The sequence below is a fragment of the Ceratotherium simum genome, chromosome 7 (assembly GCF_057802395.1).
Source record: "Ceratotherium simum simum isolate JZ-2026a chromosome 7, ASM5780239v1, whole genome shotgun sequence".
In the NCBI taxonomy this organism is placed as follows: domain Eukaryota; kingdom Metazoa; phylum Chordata; class Mammalia; order Perissodactyla; family Rhinocerotidae; genus Ceratotherium; species Ceratotherium simum.
Genome location: NC_141906.1, coordinates 12469877 through 12488000, shown reverse-complemented (window position 1 = coordinate 12488000; position 18124 = coordinate 12469877). Strand labels below are relative to the sequence as shown.

Genomic DNA, 18124 nt, shown 5'->3' with positions numbered 1-18124 from the left:
GCAAAGGCCTCTACGCTTTGCTCATGCTAGCAGCAGAGACAGCTGGTCTATCAAGTTTAGGCATGTGAATGTGACCAAGCTTGGCACAAACTCAGCAATAAGTTAGAAACTTCAGAAATAAGAGGATCTTAGGTAACAATATGGGTCAGCTCCATAATATACATTAAGGTATTTTAAGTGATCAGAAAGGTCATTTTACTCAAGAAGGATTGGAAAAAATAGAATCAGGCTGGGACTGGATCTATCCATTGGGTCAATCAACTTCTCTGTGAAAAACAGGTGGTCAATGACTTGTATGGTATATGAATCACATTTCACTAAAGATGTTAGAAAAAAAAAAAAATAGGTGGTAGCTAGAGTATCCAGGTACAAATTTTCAAAGACTAATGATCCATTGAGAAATAGAAGTAGAGAATATTGTTTGGCTGCTGTCCCTCCACAACCAACTCTTTAAGAAAAGCAAGAGTTGGCCCACAGGCCTCTGAATTGATGCTCAGCTGTTCTCAGGATTAGGACTGGCAACAGTCAGATGCTCAGCTGCCCGCCAACCTTAGCAAGGGCGTCACTGACAACATCGAGGTCGTGCTGCAGCTCGTTCATGGCGCTGGTTATGCTCTTGGTGTCTTTCAAGATCTGAATACTCCGTGTATATGGATTATACTTCACTCCAAATGGACGCTTAATTGTTTTGGTAAATTCTCTATTTAAGAAAACAAATAAGAGGCAATCAATTTCTAGGCGGAAAATGATGAAAACTAAATAAACAACAGCAAACCTATTTCACACACTAGGCAAAAGACAAATCTTCCTTAGATGTTCGTGTAACCAATCTGCCCTACTTCCCTATACTGCATGTGCAGAGGGCCCCTGGAATCCCACACAGGTAGAAAATCTAAAGTAGATATGGATACATCTACCCCTGCGTTACTAGGGAACGATCCTGTAGATGGCTTTATTAATGATTTATTACTTTATACAGTAAGGAGACCAACCACAGTAACTTTGTCAGTAGACAGTGACAACATTTGACCACATAGTAACAGACCCCTCAGTTGTGATTTACATAACTACACCTACGTGCTCGCGTGTGCGCAAACGCGTGCACACACACACACACGCACACACACTGAAACAGGCCAGGAACAGTCCTGCCTCCTACACATGTACATTCTTTCTGTTTAGAATATTTTCCTCTAGACTTCTCTCAAATGACCTAAATTCCACCTTTTCTTCAAGCATTAAAGTTCTGCCTTCTTTATCAAGCCAACATTTGAACCTCTCATTTGCACCCCCAAAATAATTGTGTTCAGGACCCCTAAGGACACAGCTGAGGACAACTGTACAGGAGTAGGGCCTGAAATCCAGTTTGCAATCCACTTGGTCTTCCCAGAGGGGACCCCTCCTTCCAATTTGCACGAAGGAGCCATATGTGCTAGAGGAAGCCCTGCTGGTATTGTTATTTGGTTCTGTGCATGGCCTAATTCCTCAGCTAAGCGAAAGTCCCTAAAAGACAAGGAGTATGTCTTCAACCCCTGTCTATCTCCATCGTCACAATGTGGCCTCATGACCCCTCCACCAATTGTTTTGTTGATTCTGCTTCTACAGTCCTATCCTTTCCTACTACCTCTCTCTTTAACAAGTTCAGGCTTTTATTTTCACCTGAAGTATTGCAAGAACCTCCTCAGTAGTTTCTCTGCCTCCAACATCTTTCCTTAACAACACACTTAGCTGATTAATAGTTAAGCAGCTTTGAATGCCTTGCACACATCTCCTATATTTTTCTACCTCCTTACGTTTTTTATGCTGTCCTTTGGCCAAAAAGTTGACATATCTAAATCCTATCTAGCCGCCAAATCCTTTCTCAAATGCTATTAAGCTTTACCTGTTACCCCAGCTGGAATAAATTGCTCTTGAATAAAATGCAGAACAACGTGTCATTGTGTATAGTTCATTTTTCTTTTAGATTACAAACTCTCTGATGGTAAGAAACCAATTTCTTAATGTATCTGATTCATATTTGCAACTACCAAACATCATAATAAACCACATACTCTAAATATTTTTTGTGAAAGGGAGATGTGTTACAGGCAGAAGGCGCCTAGAGGCTTCTAAATATCCAGCTGCTTGCTTCTGTGATTTGTTACCATTATTGGACCTATCTTTTGCAGAGGACAATTAAGGCATGAGGAAGATATACTTTACCTCATCTTCTCCTTTGCATCTTCAAAGCTTTCAGATACAAAGTAGACATCCTGAAAAGTTGTGATGAGACACTCCTGTTTGCAGGTAATCTTGGGATCAAAGGGCTTTACTTTGGCATGTCCAGAAAGTGCATGCTGGAGGACAAAGAGTTTGTGAATCAAACACTATCTGTTTTCATAGACCACATTCTACACACAACTGCCAGAATCAGCACACCTCTGAATGTATTACTAATGCACTGGCCCCAATCTACAATTCCAAACTTATTTCCTACAGCTTTATTTAACCTACAATATACACCAGCAAAACAAACGGCTTGCTGTTCTCCATAAATGCCCCAAGATCACCTCCATTGTTCCAACACTCTTCTCCATGTGGGAGGCACCCAAGGATCCTTCTTTCTTTACTTCTGCATTATGGCACCTACTTTCTACCCTGCACGAGTTATTCTTATACACGACTTGTCTCCACCACAAGGCGATCAGCTCCCTGAGAGCAAGACAGTGCCTTGGACAGTATTGCAGGCTCATCCCCCACTCAGCAAACATAAGTTAATTCTTTTATTGGATAAATAGTAAATCTCAAAGAATTCCCTAGAAATTACAGAACTTACTGCTAGCACACCAAAAATGGTGAGGAAACAGCAAGACCTCATAAGTGAAAGCTTTAACATACTTTTTTATTTAAGATATATATATATATATCAAAAAATTTGGAAAATAGAGAAAAATGTCTCTTAAGTAATGTTTACTGCCACCCCAAGTATTTTCCGTAGTAAGCTCTTGTTCAAATCCAAAAACAATTTCAGGTCATATCAATTATATGAAGTGCAAAGATTTACAACTCTTACTTTGAGTTCGCTGATAGAAGAGAGTAATCCAGCACCAAAGACTCTTAGCTGCCCATCTTGTTTACACAGACCAAACTCCACAGTGAAAAAGTAGCACTGCAAAAGGACATCAACATTACTTTCACATCCTGAACGACTCAATTTAAAACAAATTACAACTCTTCATCCCTGACCCAAGTACCCTGGAATAACGTCCAAGACCCCCAGACTAACTCACAAGTATTTCCATAATTGGCCTTGTTCTAAACCAGCACTTCTCAAACTTTTGTTCCCAGGACTCTTACTCTTAAAAATTACTATGAGGACCCAGGGGCTGGCCTGGTCGGGTAGTGGTTAAGTTAGCGCACATTGCTTTGGCGGCCTGGGGGTTTGCAGGCACGGACCTACACACCACTCATATAAGCCATGCTGTGGCAGGCGTCCCACATATAAAATAGAAGAAGATGGGCAGAGATGTTAGCTCAGGGCCAATCTTTCTCAGCAAAAAGAGGAAGATTGGCAACAGATGTTAGCTCACCTCCTCCCCACACACACACACACCCACACACACAATATTACTGAGGACCCCAAGACCTTTTCTTTATCTGGGTAATAGCAAGCTATATTTATCATATCAAAAAATAAAACTGAGAAAAAATTTAAATGTTAACTAATTAATTTTAAAATATAATAAACCATTTTATGGTAACATAAGATTTTAATGAAAAGTAACTATAATGCACAAAACAAAAAAAAGATGAGAAAAGTAGCATTGTTTTACATTGTTACTTGTCTGGCTAGATATTATTTAATGTCTGGCTGGAAAATAGATGGATTCTCATATCTGCTTCTGTATTTAGCCTGTTGCAATACGTTGTTTTGGTTAAAGTATATGAAGAAAATTCAGCCTCACATAGATAAGTAGTTGGAAGAGGGTTGAATATTGTAATAGCCTTTTCAGACAATTGTGGATATTCTTCTTTGACACTGCATCAAAACTCAACCAGTGGTAATTTCTTAAAGTTCAGCTGCAATGTGAAATCTGAAACCATATCAATGAACTCCATTACCTTAATATCCACTTCGTACTTTGAATGGATCTTTTACTCAAGGACCCCAGGGGTCCCCAAACCACAGTTTGAGAAGCACTGTTCTAACCATCTAGCCTATTTCACACCACCTCCCCCACCCTCACACACTCTGCTCCAGCTTCTCGTCATTTCCCCAGACACACCAGGCACCTCCTTGTCTTTCCTTGTGTGCCCTCATGCTGAGATGCTCTTCCTTCGTTTCTCAGCACATGAGAACATTACTCATCTTCCCTGGGCCAGTCCAGATGTTCCTCTTCCCTGAAACCTTCCCCAGGCGTTCTCTGTGCTCCCAGAGCACTCTGCCTGAACTTCTCTCGACTTCCTCTCCTTCTAACACAACTGTCTCCTCAAGTAGTGTGTAGGTTCCTTGAAGGCAGGAACCAGGCCTTACTCATACTTCTATTTCCAGCATGATGTCTTGTACTTAATGCTCAAAAATATTTTTAGCATCATTTTTATGGAACCTCTGATTTTTATTGAAAAAAGAAGATATACAAACTACTAACATTATTGTACTCCAGTGTTTCTCTACCTTTTTTTAAAGCTCATGTCTCCTTTTGATAAACCTTAAAATTTCACATCTTCATTTAATGCTATTTAAATCATTTAAATTAAATATGAGCAAAGACAAATTTTCTAGTGGTCATCTTGAATATGTACTTTAAACGACCCAAATACTCACATCCCACCCCAGTTAAGAATCACTAATCTATGCAGCTATTTCCAGATTTATACCGTTGCCAGGTTTTGAACAGCCTCCTCTGAAGCTCCAAGGGAAGCCAGGCCAATTTCTTGGGAGAACTGAGCAAAACTAGGTTCAGCCAAAAGGGGGACATGACCTAAGAGTTCATGGCAGGTATCTCTGAAAAAGAGGTACAACTGTGTCACACTGTGATGCTTAACATAAATGCACAATCAACCATTCCATCACATCAAAATCTGATCTTACTTTTATTCAAATTGATTAGGTGGTATTACTTTGGAAATGAACCACCAAGGATGCTAATAAAATAAAGAAACTATTGTGGTTCAAAACCTTGGCCATTTCCAAACACACATACATAAGTGCATACAGATACCCATAGACAGCCACATGCCCCCCCCCCCAAAATCAGGGCTCTGCTCAAATGTCACCTTCTCAGCAAGTCTTTCCCTGATCACCCTTTCAAAATAGAAACACGCTCCCAAGCACACCTCTATCCTCTCTCCCTGCGTTATTTTGCTCCGTGGTACTTATCACCATCTAATGTAATACATATATTTACTGGTTTATTATCTATATTCCCCATTGGAATATAAGCTCTATGAAGGCAGAAGTTTTTGTCTGATTTTTTTCAGTTATATCCCCTATGCTTAGAACAGCATCTGGTACCTAACAGGCTGTCAGTTAGTAACAATAATGGAGAAAATACATTGAGCATGGAGCATGTGTTATGGGCCAGGCACCCTTCTAAATGCTTTACATGTGTTAATTCATTTAATCTTCACAAAAAACTCAGGAGGTAGGTACCATTACTACAAACAGCTATTTGACGAATGACAGCTGAAGGAGAAGTACTTACGGCTCTGGGGTGTAGAGGGGATCTGAACTATGCCTCACATACTGTGTGCAGTGAAAGACTCGAAAGGCTAAGCCTGATAAGAAATCTCTTGGTGATAAGTAACCAGCCACAGGACGGATAGAAAAACCTGTGCGCTCTGCAAAGCAAAGGAGAAGACAGAAAATCTTCACCAGAACTGACCGTTTACTGCAACACTTTAATTCTGCCAGTGGCACCAAGTAATACTTTGAGGGAGCACATGGAAACTAAAATTTACCATATGTGTACTACAGGGAAGTAATAGTTATTAAGCACTTACCATGGCCACGCAATGAGTTAGGCCTTACATATCACATCTCCTTTCATGTTCATAGTATGAGTTAAAGTTTATTTTCCTCATTGTGACAATTATAAAACTGAGGCTCAGAGACTCAATATTGTGCCCATGATAAAGGTAGAATGAAAACTCAGGTTTCCTTATATTACACCTTGCTGTCTCCCTAAACAGTTCAGAATATCCCCTAGACAATCTTACTGTCTTTTTAAAAAAACTCACTAACAAGATCTATTACTTTAGATCAGACCTATTCTTGAATGTATGCCATTTTTAGCCAGTACTACTTCTTGTAGTTTCTTTATTTTCTTTAAACTGGATGGCACTCTTCCATCCCCCAACAGCTAAGACTGCATGCCCACTGGAGACGGGGCAGGCCACCAGGCTGCAGTGGCTCAGAGCATCTCTATAAACTCCCATCTTGCCATTCTTTTCAAACCCTCACAGTCGGGCATTCCAGTTCCACCCAGTTGCTTTGTACTTGGATTCTCCCACTCTGATGGGCAGACTTCATGGTCCAATAGAACTTTCCACAATGTTGGGAATATTCTATATCTAGGCTACCCAATAGGATAGCCTCTAGCTACATGTGACTATTAAGCACTTGAAATGTGGCTAGTGCGGCTGGGCAACTAACATTTTGATTTACATTAATTTTAATTATTTAAACAACTACATGTCTAGTGGCCACCGTATTTGACAGTGCAGGTAGTCCCTTCCAACTGATGTTTTGTTTGAACTCTCTTTTAATTTTGGTTTCTCTCCTCGACACTTTCCCTTGAAACAACTTTAGAAATTTGTTCTGTAGCCAGTAAAAGCTCCAGGCCTCAAGTGAACAGCTTTCAGTTTTGTATCCATAACAAGTATTTCCTTTCCTGTCATCCTTAATCACTGTTTTGTTTTGTTTTTGGTAAGGAAGATTGGCCCTGAGCTAACATCTATTGCATATCTTCCTCTGTTTGCTTGAGGAAGATTGTCCCTGAGCTAACATCTGTGTCAATCTTCCTCTACTTTGTATGTGGGACGCCGCCACAGCATGGCTTGATGAGCGGTGTATAGGTCTGCACCTGGGATCCAAACCCACGAACCCCGGGCTGCCAAAGCGGAGCACACAAACTTAACCACTATGCCACTGGACCAGCCTCTGTTTTTTTAAAATCTAGTTTTTTGTAGGAACCACTTAGATGAGTTCTTCCTTTGTAAAAATTATATTGCCTTTTCCTGTTTAGTCTGTCTTAGTTTTGTGTATAGCGGTTGATTAATGAGAATTATGGAGTTGAATAGATATGCAGATTTTATAACAGTCTATGTGAGAAATTCAAAGATAGTAATTTCAGACCATGATAAAAATAAACTAAACTCTATTTGAGTCAAAAATGTAACTTCTTTTTTTCCCCTACGGTTCTAATCTGCTGAGATCAAAGGAGATATTTATTTTTCTTACATACTATAGACCCTGGAGATCACTGGTCATTTTCCTTCCTATACTAGCTAGAAAAAATAAGGAGGCCTGGATCAAATAAATATGAAGAACTTACAGGAGCACAATTGTCCTTCCCCTTTGTTTATGCCTCTGCTAGTACATCTCCTCCTTTGGGAAAATGATAGAATCTTGGTATGGAAAGGGCTGCAGAGATCACCTACTCCAACCTCCGCCAAGGTGCGTGACTCTCCTCTACCACACCCCTGACGAGTAGTGTGAAGCTTGTGCATGAACACCACCAGGGATGGGGAACCAGCCGTCTCATGAGCCTGTTCTATTTTCAAATGGCTCTTTTAGCAAGGTCTTCTCCATTTTGAGCCAAAAGTTTACAGTTTCTATTCAATAGTCCTTCAGTTTAGGGCCACATAGTAATCCTCTATTACGTAAAAATGATTTACAAATATTTAAATAAAGCTGTAATGTTCCCTAAATCTCCAGGTTAAACACCCTAAAAGTCTTTCAAATTTTATTTATATGATACATTTTCCAATCCCCTTATAATTCTGCTCACTTTCCTCTACACTTGCTCCAGGTTATGAATGTCCCTCTTCAAATGTGATGCCCAGTACTGGACCCAATACTCCAGGACAGAGTACAGGAAAATTCTGACCTCCCATATAACTGGACTTTATGCCTCTATTAAGAATTCTGTCATGATCAAACAGAGTTCAACATTCCCCTTCCAAAAAATTAGTTAGCTTATTACCTTTTAAAAAGTTTGAGACATCTTCCAATTGTGGGATATTATCTTCCCGGTATCCACAATGTTTAGAAAGCAAAGGTAAGTTTTTGAGATACTCTCTGCAGGCATGGGTTGGGTAAAGTTTGTTGAGCTCTCGGAACACCGTACCCCAGGTCTTAATCTCCTCTTCAGTGAATTCAACCTTAGGAATGAGGTCTCCACTAATGGGATAAAGGGAAGGAGTTATTTTGAATTAGCATTCAATAAACAGTAGCACTTGTTTTCTATTTACTAAATGAGCATTATCTACTCTATTCATTTTATTATTTCAAAGTTGGATAAGTTATTTTTACAATACACTTACTGTTTATAGTTCATAGCCAAGTCTGCAAAATACTTTCGTCTTTTACGATAGACATTGTCTTTGAAGCCCTGATAATTAAAGAAAAGTTTTTAAATGTTCATACGAAAAAATACTTGACAAATGATATATAGGAAGCATTTCATTATTACTCGAGCTATTATATTAAAGGGCTACATAATTGTTATTATGAGCAAGCACTGTTACAAATTTATGATCATTTTTATTTTAAAGTCAATAATACACTACAGCTTTATACTATAGTGGCTACAAAGATCAAAGGTATGGGCCGGCCCTGTGGCTTAGCGGTTAAGTGCGCACGCTCCGCTACTGGCTGCTCGGGTTCGGATCCCGGGCGCGCACCGACGCACTGCTTCTCCGGCCATGCTGAGGCCGTGTCCCACATACAGCAACTAGAAGGATGTGCAGCTATGACATACAACTATCTATTGGGGCTTTGGGGGAAAAATAAATAAATAAAAATTTAAAAAAAAACGATCAAAGGTATTATTGATACAAAGATACTATAGTGGCTACAAAAATAAAACAGTTTGAGGAATAAGAAAAACACCACCCTAGTTAAATACATGGCTCTTTTCCAAGGGTGAGATTTTTTTTCTTAATGGTTCAACTACATTTTTAGTTATATTTTCCTGTAATAGTAATTAATACTAAAATAGTAATTAATAATCCTTGAAATCATGACTCGACTGAATCTAGCCTTAGATTTTATTGCAAAATGCAAACATATTCATCATTTACAAAAGCAAATAATGATAAGAAAAAAATACACAAAATAGTAACATTAGAATTTATACCTATGAAAAATATTTAAGAAAAAAATAGACAAAATAAGGCATCAAAAAGCAAAGCCCAGGAGCAAATAGCCAATAATACAACTACTAGGAAAGAAGGGGAGGACACCTGAAAAGAGAGAATGAAACTCATCTCTAATACAGATGCATGAGCCCCTACTAGGCACCTGACCTATGACAAAAATTATATGGCCTTTGGTGGCTGGCTTCTTTCACTATCATAACATTTTCAAGGGGCGTCCATATTTTAGCATGTATCAGTATTTCATGCTTTTTTATGACCACTAATATCCCATTTTATGGACATATCACACTTTACTTATCCACTCATCAGTGGATGGACATTTGAGTTGTTTCCATTTTTTTGCTATTATAAATAATGATGCTATGAACATCTGTGTACAAGTTTCTGTGTGGATGTATGTTTTCAATTCTCTTAGATATTCACCTATGTACCATTGGTGATTTTTAGGCAGAAGAAAGATAACGATCCTATTGAGGTTTTAGATCATTCTAGTGACTATGAGGAGGATGGATTTGAGATGGCAAGACCAGTTAACAGATATGGTAGTAGGAATGAATAAGGAACAAATTTAAGCAATATTTAAGAGGTGAAAATCACCAGGACTTGGTAGCAGATCAGTAAAATTTATTTACTCACCTTTCCAAAAACATGCCCCAAGTTTTCTTGCCTCTGAATCTTTGCTTATATTGTAATGAACTGTCCTTCCTCTCCATCTCTTTCCTGCCAAAATCCTTTAAGTCCCAGTAAAAATGTTGCCTTTCTCTGATCTCTTCAGCTAGAAGTCTTTGCTCTCTTGTGTATATTTCAAAGCAATCTGTTCATGCCACTTAGCACACTTTTCACCTTTTATCTTGTGTGTGCTTATTTATATATGTGTGTTTTATCTTTTCAACTAGACTGTAAGCTCCCTGAGGGCAGGTACAGCAATTTATTAATTCCAATAGTGACTCAATAAGATGTTATAGAATAAATGGATGGATCAGCTGGTGGTTAAGGCAGTATATGATCACATTCACACAGCTAATAAGTGGAAGAAGCTAGATGATATCCCTGGTCTGTGCAATTCCACTATTGGCTCTCTTCTCTCCACCCCTCCCAGGATCCTAGAGCTCCATAAGCAATCCTAATGCCCTGGACTTACTAACTCTCCAACTCATGCCTGTACTGTATCCCATATAATTTTCCAAGGAAACAACTTCCTAGTTCATCAACTGCCTAATAAACCAATTATGCTGGGCAGTGTGAGTACTGTCTTTCTCCTTCCTATTTTTACTCCCCTTTCTAAAAACTCATGTCATTTTAATTCAAACTGACTACAGACACTGTCTTCATTTTAGGATAAGTCTTGGAATAGCTCTAAATAATGAGAATGCTAGGCATGGGACAGATGTTTTGGAGCCAATGAAGTTAGGTGCTCTTTAGGCAGTTAGTCTCAATTCCACCAACATGGAGGCCTACTAACACTTCCTGAAATCTGGATTAAAATAAGATCTTATTTAGTCTAGAATGAGCACTTTCTCCAAAAAAGAAAAAGTTGCCCTTATTTTTAGTTTGCTTTAAATTATTTTCATGAAAAAATTTATTAAAAATATTTACAGGATGGTCCGCATCTAGTTCAGATCCATACATCAGAACTCTGTTGGCACAATGGTCCAGGTCAGAAATCTTCTTTGGAAACCAAGGAACAGTTTCCATATCTGCAAAATACAAAACCACTAAAAGTCGAGGAGACAATCTTAAATAAGGCAATAAGGAAGAAGAAATTAAGAAAGCTATAAATGCATTTGGATGAGACTTTTAATTTTAGCTCGTACATTGAGGTAAAATTTATACAAGTAAACTGCTCTATTTCTAGTAAGTAAATTTTATTCAAAATTTTTGAGCTTTAAAATTTTTTGATTTACTATCAACCTGTTGTTGGAGAAATGCTCTACTTTAATAATAGACCAAAAGTTCAAAAAAAATTTTAAGCTACATATTTAGTTATCCTAAAAAAACAGAATAAATATGTACAACTTTACAGACTAAGTGAAAATTTAATAAGAACTTTCAATGTTAATTTTTGTTGATGAAAACGATCTTGGAGATCATTTATATCTTTGCCACTTTTATCTGTCACCATTCCCCAGACATACAAGGGCTCCTAAGACTCTGGGGTTTTGCATATGCTGTTCTTTTGTCTGGAATACCTATCCCACTCCCATTTCCCACACTATTCCATCCTTCTATTTTCCTGAGACTCTCCTCATCCTTCAAGATACAAATCAAATGAGCCTTCCCTGACCCTGTAACTGGAGCTAATTCTCTGTCCTCTGGGTTCCCATGACACTATATTTCTAACTCTTTCTAAAAGCTTTCACTATATTTTATTATAATGTATCTGTTTATCTATCTGTCTTACACAAAAGAATGGGAATGACTCTAGGGTAGAGAGTATATATTTTTGTATCTCCATTTCTTAGTAGAAATATCTGATACGAGTAGCTGTACCCTAAATATCAACTGAACCATTTAGCTTCTATAAAACTCTTCATTTTATAGATGAGGTAAGCAAAGTCCAGAGAGGTAAAGTAATTTCTCCAAGGTGACTCATTTCCAATGGATGAAAGAGGACTAGAACTCCATCCTTCTTGCCCCCGTTGAGTGCTCTTTCTAACATATCCAGAAGTGACATTCAAGAGATTTAACGAATACAACAGGGGCACCAGTCACTCAAAATAGACACAAGCAGAAAGTCCTAGGCTCCTGCTCTGCCAGGTGTTAACCCTTTAGTTGTTTGTGGTGGGCACGGGACTCCTAGGGGAGGATCAGGAGCACAGGGGTTTCACACAAGGTGGGGAGCACTCACAGGACCCAGGGAAGCAGCTATCTGCCAGCCAGAAATGGAAGTATATCAACATTGTAATAGCTTATAAGGCCAGATGAATACACAGCAGATGAATATCAGCTTGGATTACACCCCAAATATTGTGACCTAATCTGAAGGGATTATTTTAAATTGAGTACCATATATGAAACCTGGCTGAATTACCCATTTGTCTTTGCTCCAAGTAAACTACCAGAGTTTTTTTTTCACAATAGAAGATCTCAGCCTATATCTTTGTGATCTGAGTGTCTGAAACCTCAGAAAGCTTTATTGCTTTTCCAATTGCTTTTGTTGGGAGTGGGGACAGAGAGGAATGTTGTACAGAGTGTATTTCATATCACAGTTGTCAGCAGCTGCCAACATTCTCAACAAATTCAAATAGTCACCGACTATCTGCTAATGCTAAGCCCTGTGAGAGGTTCTAAGTGCTCAGGGACTGTGAATTAGAGGTTTGTTAAACAAGAAATGCTTGATATTTGGAAATGGAGATAACTGATTTCTAACTCTGCTGAATTCTTTCCTATACTGAAAGTTTCCTTTCACTTCTCTCACACGTGATAAAATGCTGCTTTATAATTTTTCTTTAGCATTTTGAGCAATTATATTTTGTATTCCTGTCACTACCAGACTGTAGACAATTTGAGGAGACAGTATTTTATTTTTACTTTCATGCCTTCAAGATAAATATAAGATTAGACACAGATTATGAGCTTAATCTTCTGAGTAGTATTTTCACTTTTCGAACTTACCATCTTCCTTCACAGTGAAATTATCTAGTGGATTCACGGAGAGAACATTAGTATGAGACTTCAACAGATGAAAAATATCATTCAGCTGTTCTCTGTTGATATCGCAGTCAATAAAAATCTCAAATTCTGAGCTTCTCCTCTTTGATTTTCGGGACTCGATATGTAACAGGTTCACATGCTTCTCCTGTGTAAAGCAGGTCAAGATTATATGTGATGGCCTCAGGTGGTAATAGTCTCCGAGAAGCTTGCTTTCATTACCATTAAAAGTCAACTTCACACTTGTCATAACAGCCAAAGGGGAAAAAGGCTGTTTTTAGTGCTGTCAACAGTAAAATAATTCTCCCTAAATATTAGGTACGTTTGGGAGAACTTTTGGGAGACTTATTAGGTCAACAGCAAAATAATTCTCCCTAAGTATTAGGTACGATTCAAAAAAGTTTGAAAAACTCATCACACCCTCCAGAAACTGATAAAATCACACCCACTAGAAGTCCCTCAGATTGCCAGAATTGATTGGTATTCAAATCAAAATACCAAGTCTCCTAGATAAAAAGAACCTTTTGAAAATTATCACAAATACAAGCCAGTTTTCAAAAAGTGATATTAATGTTAGTCCTTTAGAAAGAAAAGTTTCCTTTGCAAAAACCCATTTAGTAAAATTAGATGAACAGCTTGAACCCAGAGTATTTAATACCTCAAATCTCTTAAGCTACTAACTTAGCAACCAGCTGAACCAGATTGCTGCTTCTCATCTCTTCCCACGCAGCCTGAGCTGTGGGTGACATGTGTGCAAACCTGCGGTAGGAGGGTATCTTCTCTTACCAATTTGGGCAGCTGAGGAAAAACACGGGTGACATAATAATGAAACATAAGAACCAATCACTCAATGGTTAACCTAAAAAATGATAAGGTTAGAGTAGACGATTTCCAATATTGCCCAGTTCAATCTAAATTAACTTAGCAAGCACCTCTGTAGCCAGGTAAGAGCTGTGAAGCATACAAAAAAGGGTAAGACACACAAGGAGTTTACAGCCTAGTTGGCTAACATGGGAAAGACTAAGAGAAAACACGAGTAGTGAGTGTTCAGGTGCAGAAGATGTTCAGTGAAGGGAAAAAGCATCATGGGTTAGAGAAAGTAGAAAGTTCTATGGAGCAGATAGGAAGTGAAATGAGTCTTAAAGAACAGATAGAATGGGAAGACAGAAGGGCAGGAGGAGGATTCCAAAGAGGAGGAACTGTACGAGCAAAGGTAGGGATGAGATAAGGATTATCAGGGAACATGAACCAATAAGAAAGGAGAGTGAGTGTCAGGGATGTTGGGGAATTGGAATAGGCAAGGTTTATCCTGGAATACAGACTTTATCATGGAACCAAGAGGAAAGCCAGTTACAAAATATACTGGAATTGATCAGGAGTAAAGGAGAGTTTCATTTAGTCTATTTCTTATGAATTTTTACAATAATGCATTCATAAATATTTTCTGATTGATGACTTGAATTATAAAGTTAAATTATGTTTTTGGAGAAAAAGCTGCAAAATGTCAATTCTTCCTAAATTAATCTATAAGACAAATGCCATCAAAATCAAAATCTTGATGGAATTTGGTGAGGAAATGTAACTAAATAATTTAAAAGTCCATTTGGAAGAAAAATTTAGTTAAGAAGATCCAGGAAAGTTCAGATAAAATAAGAGTAATAAGTGAGATTCCCTATCAGATATTTCAATTACATAGGCAGAGGCAGAGAGAGGTTAAGCAGTTTTCCCAAAGGCATGCAGCCAATAAGTGTCAGAGCTGGAACTCAAACCCAGGCTGTCCAGCTGCATAGTCTATGCTTTTAAACTCTATGTTGTAATCCTGCTGTACAAGAAAGGAAGAGGCAGAATAATGAATAATATGGCTGTTCTTTGAACAAGATTCACATAATCTTAATAATAAAAACACTAAAAACTGACATAGCCAAAAATTGAGACATAACTACATTGGGAAGGTGAGGGGAAGGGAAGTTGAGGGGGCCACTGGAAAGGGAGTTGTGTCAATAAAGCTAAATCCTTACTTCCATTGTAGGAAATCAATAGGAAATATCTACAACTGAAAAAACTAAGAAATAGCAGCATAATAAGCATATTGTTTATAAATATGGAAGTAAATACTAGAAAATATAGTTAAAAGAGTTGAAAATAGGGGCTGGCCCACTATTTTATAGTGGTTAAGTTCACGCGCTCTGCTTCGGTGGCCCAGGGTTTGCGAGTTCGGATCCCGGGCACGAACCTACATACTGCTCATCAAGCCATGCTGTGATGACATCCCACATACAAAAAATAGAGGAAGATTGGCCCTGAGCTAACATCTGTTGCCAATCTTTCTCACCAAAAAAAAAGAGTTGAAAATGGTTGCCTCCTATAGGCTAAGGATAAGTAAAATGAGTGGATGCATCCCGGAACACTACACACAGTTAGAAGAACGAATGAGATGGACACACAGCAGCATGGGCAGGTCTTCCAAACACAACAAGTGTATCATACAATAAAATTTATATAAATTACCAATACTGCACACATAAAAAATCTACACATCCCAAAGTACACATAAAAATAAGTCAATGTACAGATTAAACATATCAAAGCAGTTGTCTATCAGAAGAGAGAAATAGAGATCGAGTGGAACAAGGATTTAAAGCAGGAGGAGGCTGTATAAATCAATGACAGTCACACGTGATCTAGTGAGTATGATTAACTCAACCCTCTGTACTCAAGTTTAACCAAAAAATTAAATGGAACTCAGGAAAGAAGAGAGATGAAGCAGAATACTGCTGTTTTCTTTACAAGCTTTATTGTGTGGGTTGACTTTTTAAACCATGCACAAGTGTTCTTTGATTAGAAATAAAATAAAAAATAAACTTGATGGAAGAAGAAATAAAGGTATATTATTTAAAGACTCAAAGGTAATCAATAGAATAGCTTAAAATAATCATGTAATTATCAAATTTTAGGAGGAGTAGGAGGGAGAAGTGAGGAAGGTGGTATCAGGATCATTCACAATAGAGAGTAAATGAATATTGTGTAAAGTTGATAAAGAGAGCTGTAAGAGCAATATTTACATTTTATAAACTCACTACCAGAAGAACTAAAGAACAGAAAGAGTTAAAAGAGGTTGCCCCCAGGGAGGGGGACTGAGGATGCGGTGTGTTGGGTAGGAAAACTGATGCTTTTCTAACTCTTTTAGACTATTTGTCCATATTTTAAAATCATAATTCTTTGAAATATTTTCAAATGGTTATATAATATTATATCATACGGATATAAACTTGATTTTTAAAATAGCTAACCGTGTATTGATAATGCACTTACCTATATTAACTCTATTAATTCTCACAATGACCCTATGAGGTAGGCAGAGTTCTTGTTTTATAGACGTAAAGACTGAAGCACAGGGAGACTAGCTAATTTGCCCGTGGTCACTCAGCCAATAAGGGACAGAGCAAGGATCTGAACTCAGGTGGTCTGCCTCCAGAGCCTAAAAGCTTAACCCCAGTGATGTTCTAGTAGCATAATTTAACCTGTCCCCTACCTTAGGACAAGCAGTTTGCTTATAATTTTTAGTTCCTATAAATAAATCTTTGTGTCCCTAAGCCCTTAAACTAGGTTAGGTCTCCCAGTTCAACACTAGCATAGCGCCTGGTACTTCTCTTTTAGGTCACTTTACACACATGTAATTATGTATTTCCTATGATATTTGTTTAGTGTCTGTCTCCCCCTCTGGGTTATATACATTGTGAGGGCGGGCACCGTGTCTGCTTGGTTCAGGTCCACATCCTTAGGACCTAGCAGGGTACCTGGCACACAGAAGTACTCAATAAATGTTGATGTTCTGTCTGACTGACCCCTATTTCCTTAAGATAGATTTATGGAAGTGGAATTACTGGGTCAAAAAATGTGAACATTATAAGGCTCATAATACATATTACCAGATTGTTTCCCTACACATTACACCAATTTACCCTCACACCAAAGGTATATTTAAATGCCAAATGCATTGAAGCTTTGACAGTAGGGAACAGTATAATTGTAGACTCTTTGCTATTTTGCTATATAAAAAATATCATTAAATGTGTTAATATATCATTAAAATTTTAATATTTTATTTAATTAAAATTTCCTTCTCCAAAATCTATGAAGTGAATCTTTCCTCCCCCATTTCTTTCTTAGCTATTTGTATCTCCTCTTCTGTAAATTGTTTGTATCTTTTGCCCATTTGTTAGAATTGAGCAATATTTTAGAAATTGAAGTGATTAAGCAATTTCTATAGTCCATCTCTGAAGAATTTACAACCATTTCTATTTTAAATATAATTTCAGAGACTCATTTTAGAATAGTTTTATGCAGCAATATGGAGAGTGCTTACCTGGAAGATTTTCAGGGCTTTTATAAGGCCTCCAACTTCATTCTTTAAGGAAAAAATGAGGGTTGCTCTTCCCCTTTCTAAAGAATGGTCTTTGTTCTCCTTATTGTCTTCAATCATGATGAAGTTGGTATACTTCTCTAAAAATAAAATATGAAAATATAGAGAAAGGTCTAAAAAAGAAGTCGTGCAATGTAGACAATACTTGATAACATAGACAATATTTGATAATATTTGAAACTAAAACAATATTTGATAACATTAACCAAGTTTTAGTTTCCTCACCTGTAAAACATGGATATGCAGATACACTGGCAAGACTGTGATGAGACCAAAGTAAGATAAAACATTGCCTAGCATAGTGCCCGGAATGTAACAGGCATACAATACGTGCGAGCACCTACTTTTTCTTTTTTTCTAATCCAGTCCTTTCAGGGCACGACTCAAGCCCACGGGCTTCTTGCAGGCATCCTGACGACTGTGGCCGGACTTGCGCGTTCTTCCTCTATGGAAGCCCACCTCCTCCTCTCCCCCGACAATTTTAGCACTGTGTTATACTGGGTCTTGAATGGCTTCCCCAAGTGTTTTATTCATACGTGTCTTCTAACAAGGCAGCAAGCTCCTTCAGAACAGGGACAAGCCCTTCTACAGTATTTCTTTTATAAATTCAAGATCCTGGACAGCTCTGGACACATGTGGACTAGAAGAATAACTACACCGAGAGAGTTCTGGTTCCATATAAGTATC

General features: G+C 38.0%; 1 protein-coding gene across 1 annotated transcript; it reads right to left on the bottom strand.

Annotated features, from left to right (window-relative positions):
• Positions 1–525: 525 nt before the first annotated feature.
• TPH1 (tryptophan hydroxylase 1) lies at positions 526–17518 on the bottom strand. Its single transcript, XM_004418484.3, has 10 exons — positions 17381–17518; positions 12979–13162; positions 10960–11060; positions 8527–8594; positions 8187–8383; positions 5685–5820; positions 4858–4984; positions 3053–3148; positions 2203–2336; positions 526–700 (listed from the first exon to the last, which is right to left on the bottom strand). Exons 1-10 carry the CDS (start codon positions 17495–17497, stop codon positions 526–528), a joined length of 1335 nt encoding a protein of 444 aa, XP_004418541.1. The 5' UTR covers positions 17498–17518.
• Between the last annotated feature and the right edge of the window lie 606 nt (positions 17519–18124).

Excerpts from the sequence above, each read along its gene's own strand:
- TPH1 (XM_004418484.3), bottom strand. The coding sequence starts at position 17,497 with ATGATTGAAGACAATAAGGAGAACAAAGACCATTCTTTAGAAAGGGGA. Across the intron at positions 13,163-17,380 it reads AAGCCCTGAAAATCTTCCAG|GAGAAGCATGTGAACCTGTT; the intron begins GTAAGCACTCTC and ends TGCTTTACACAG. Across the intron at positions 11,061-12,978 it reads TTTCACTGTGAAGGAAGATG|ATATGGAAACTGTTCCTTGG; the intron begins GTAAGTTCGAAA and ends TGTATTTTGCAG.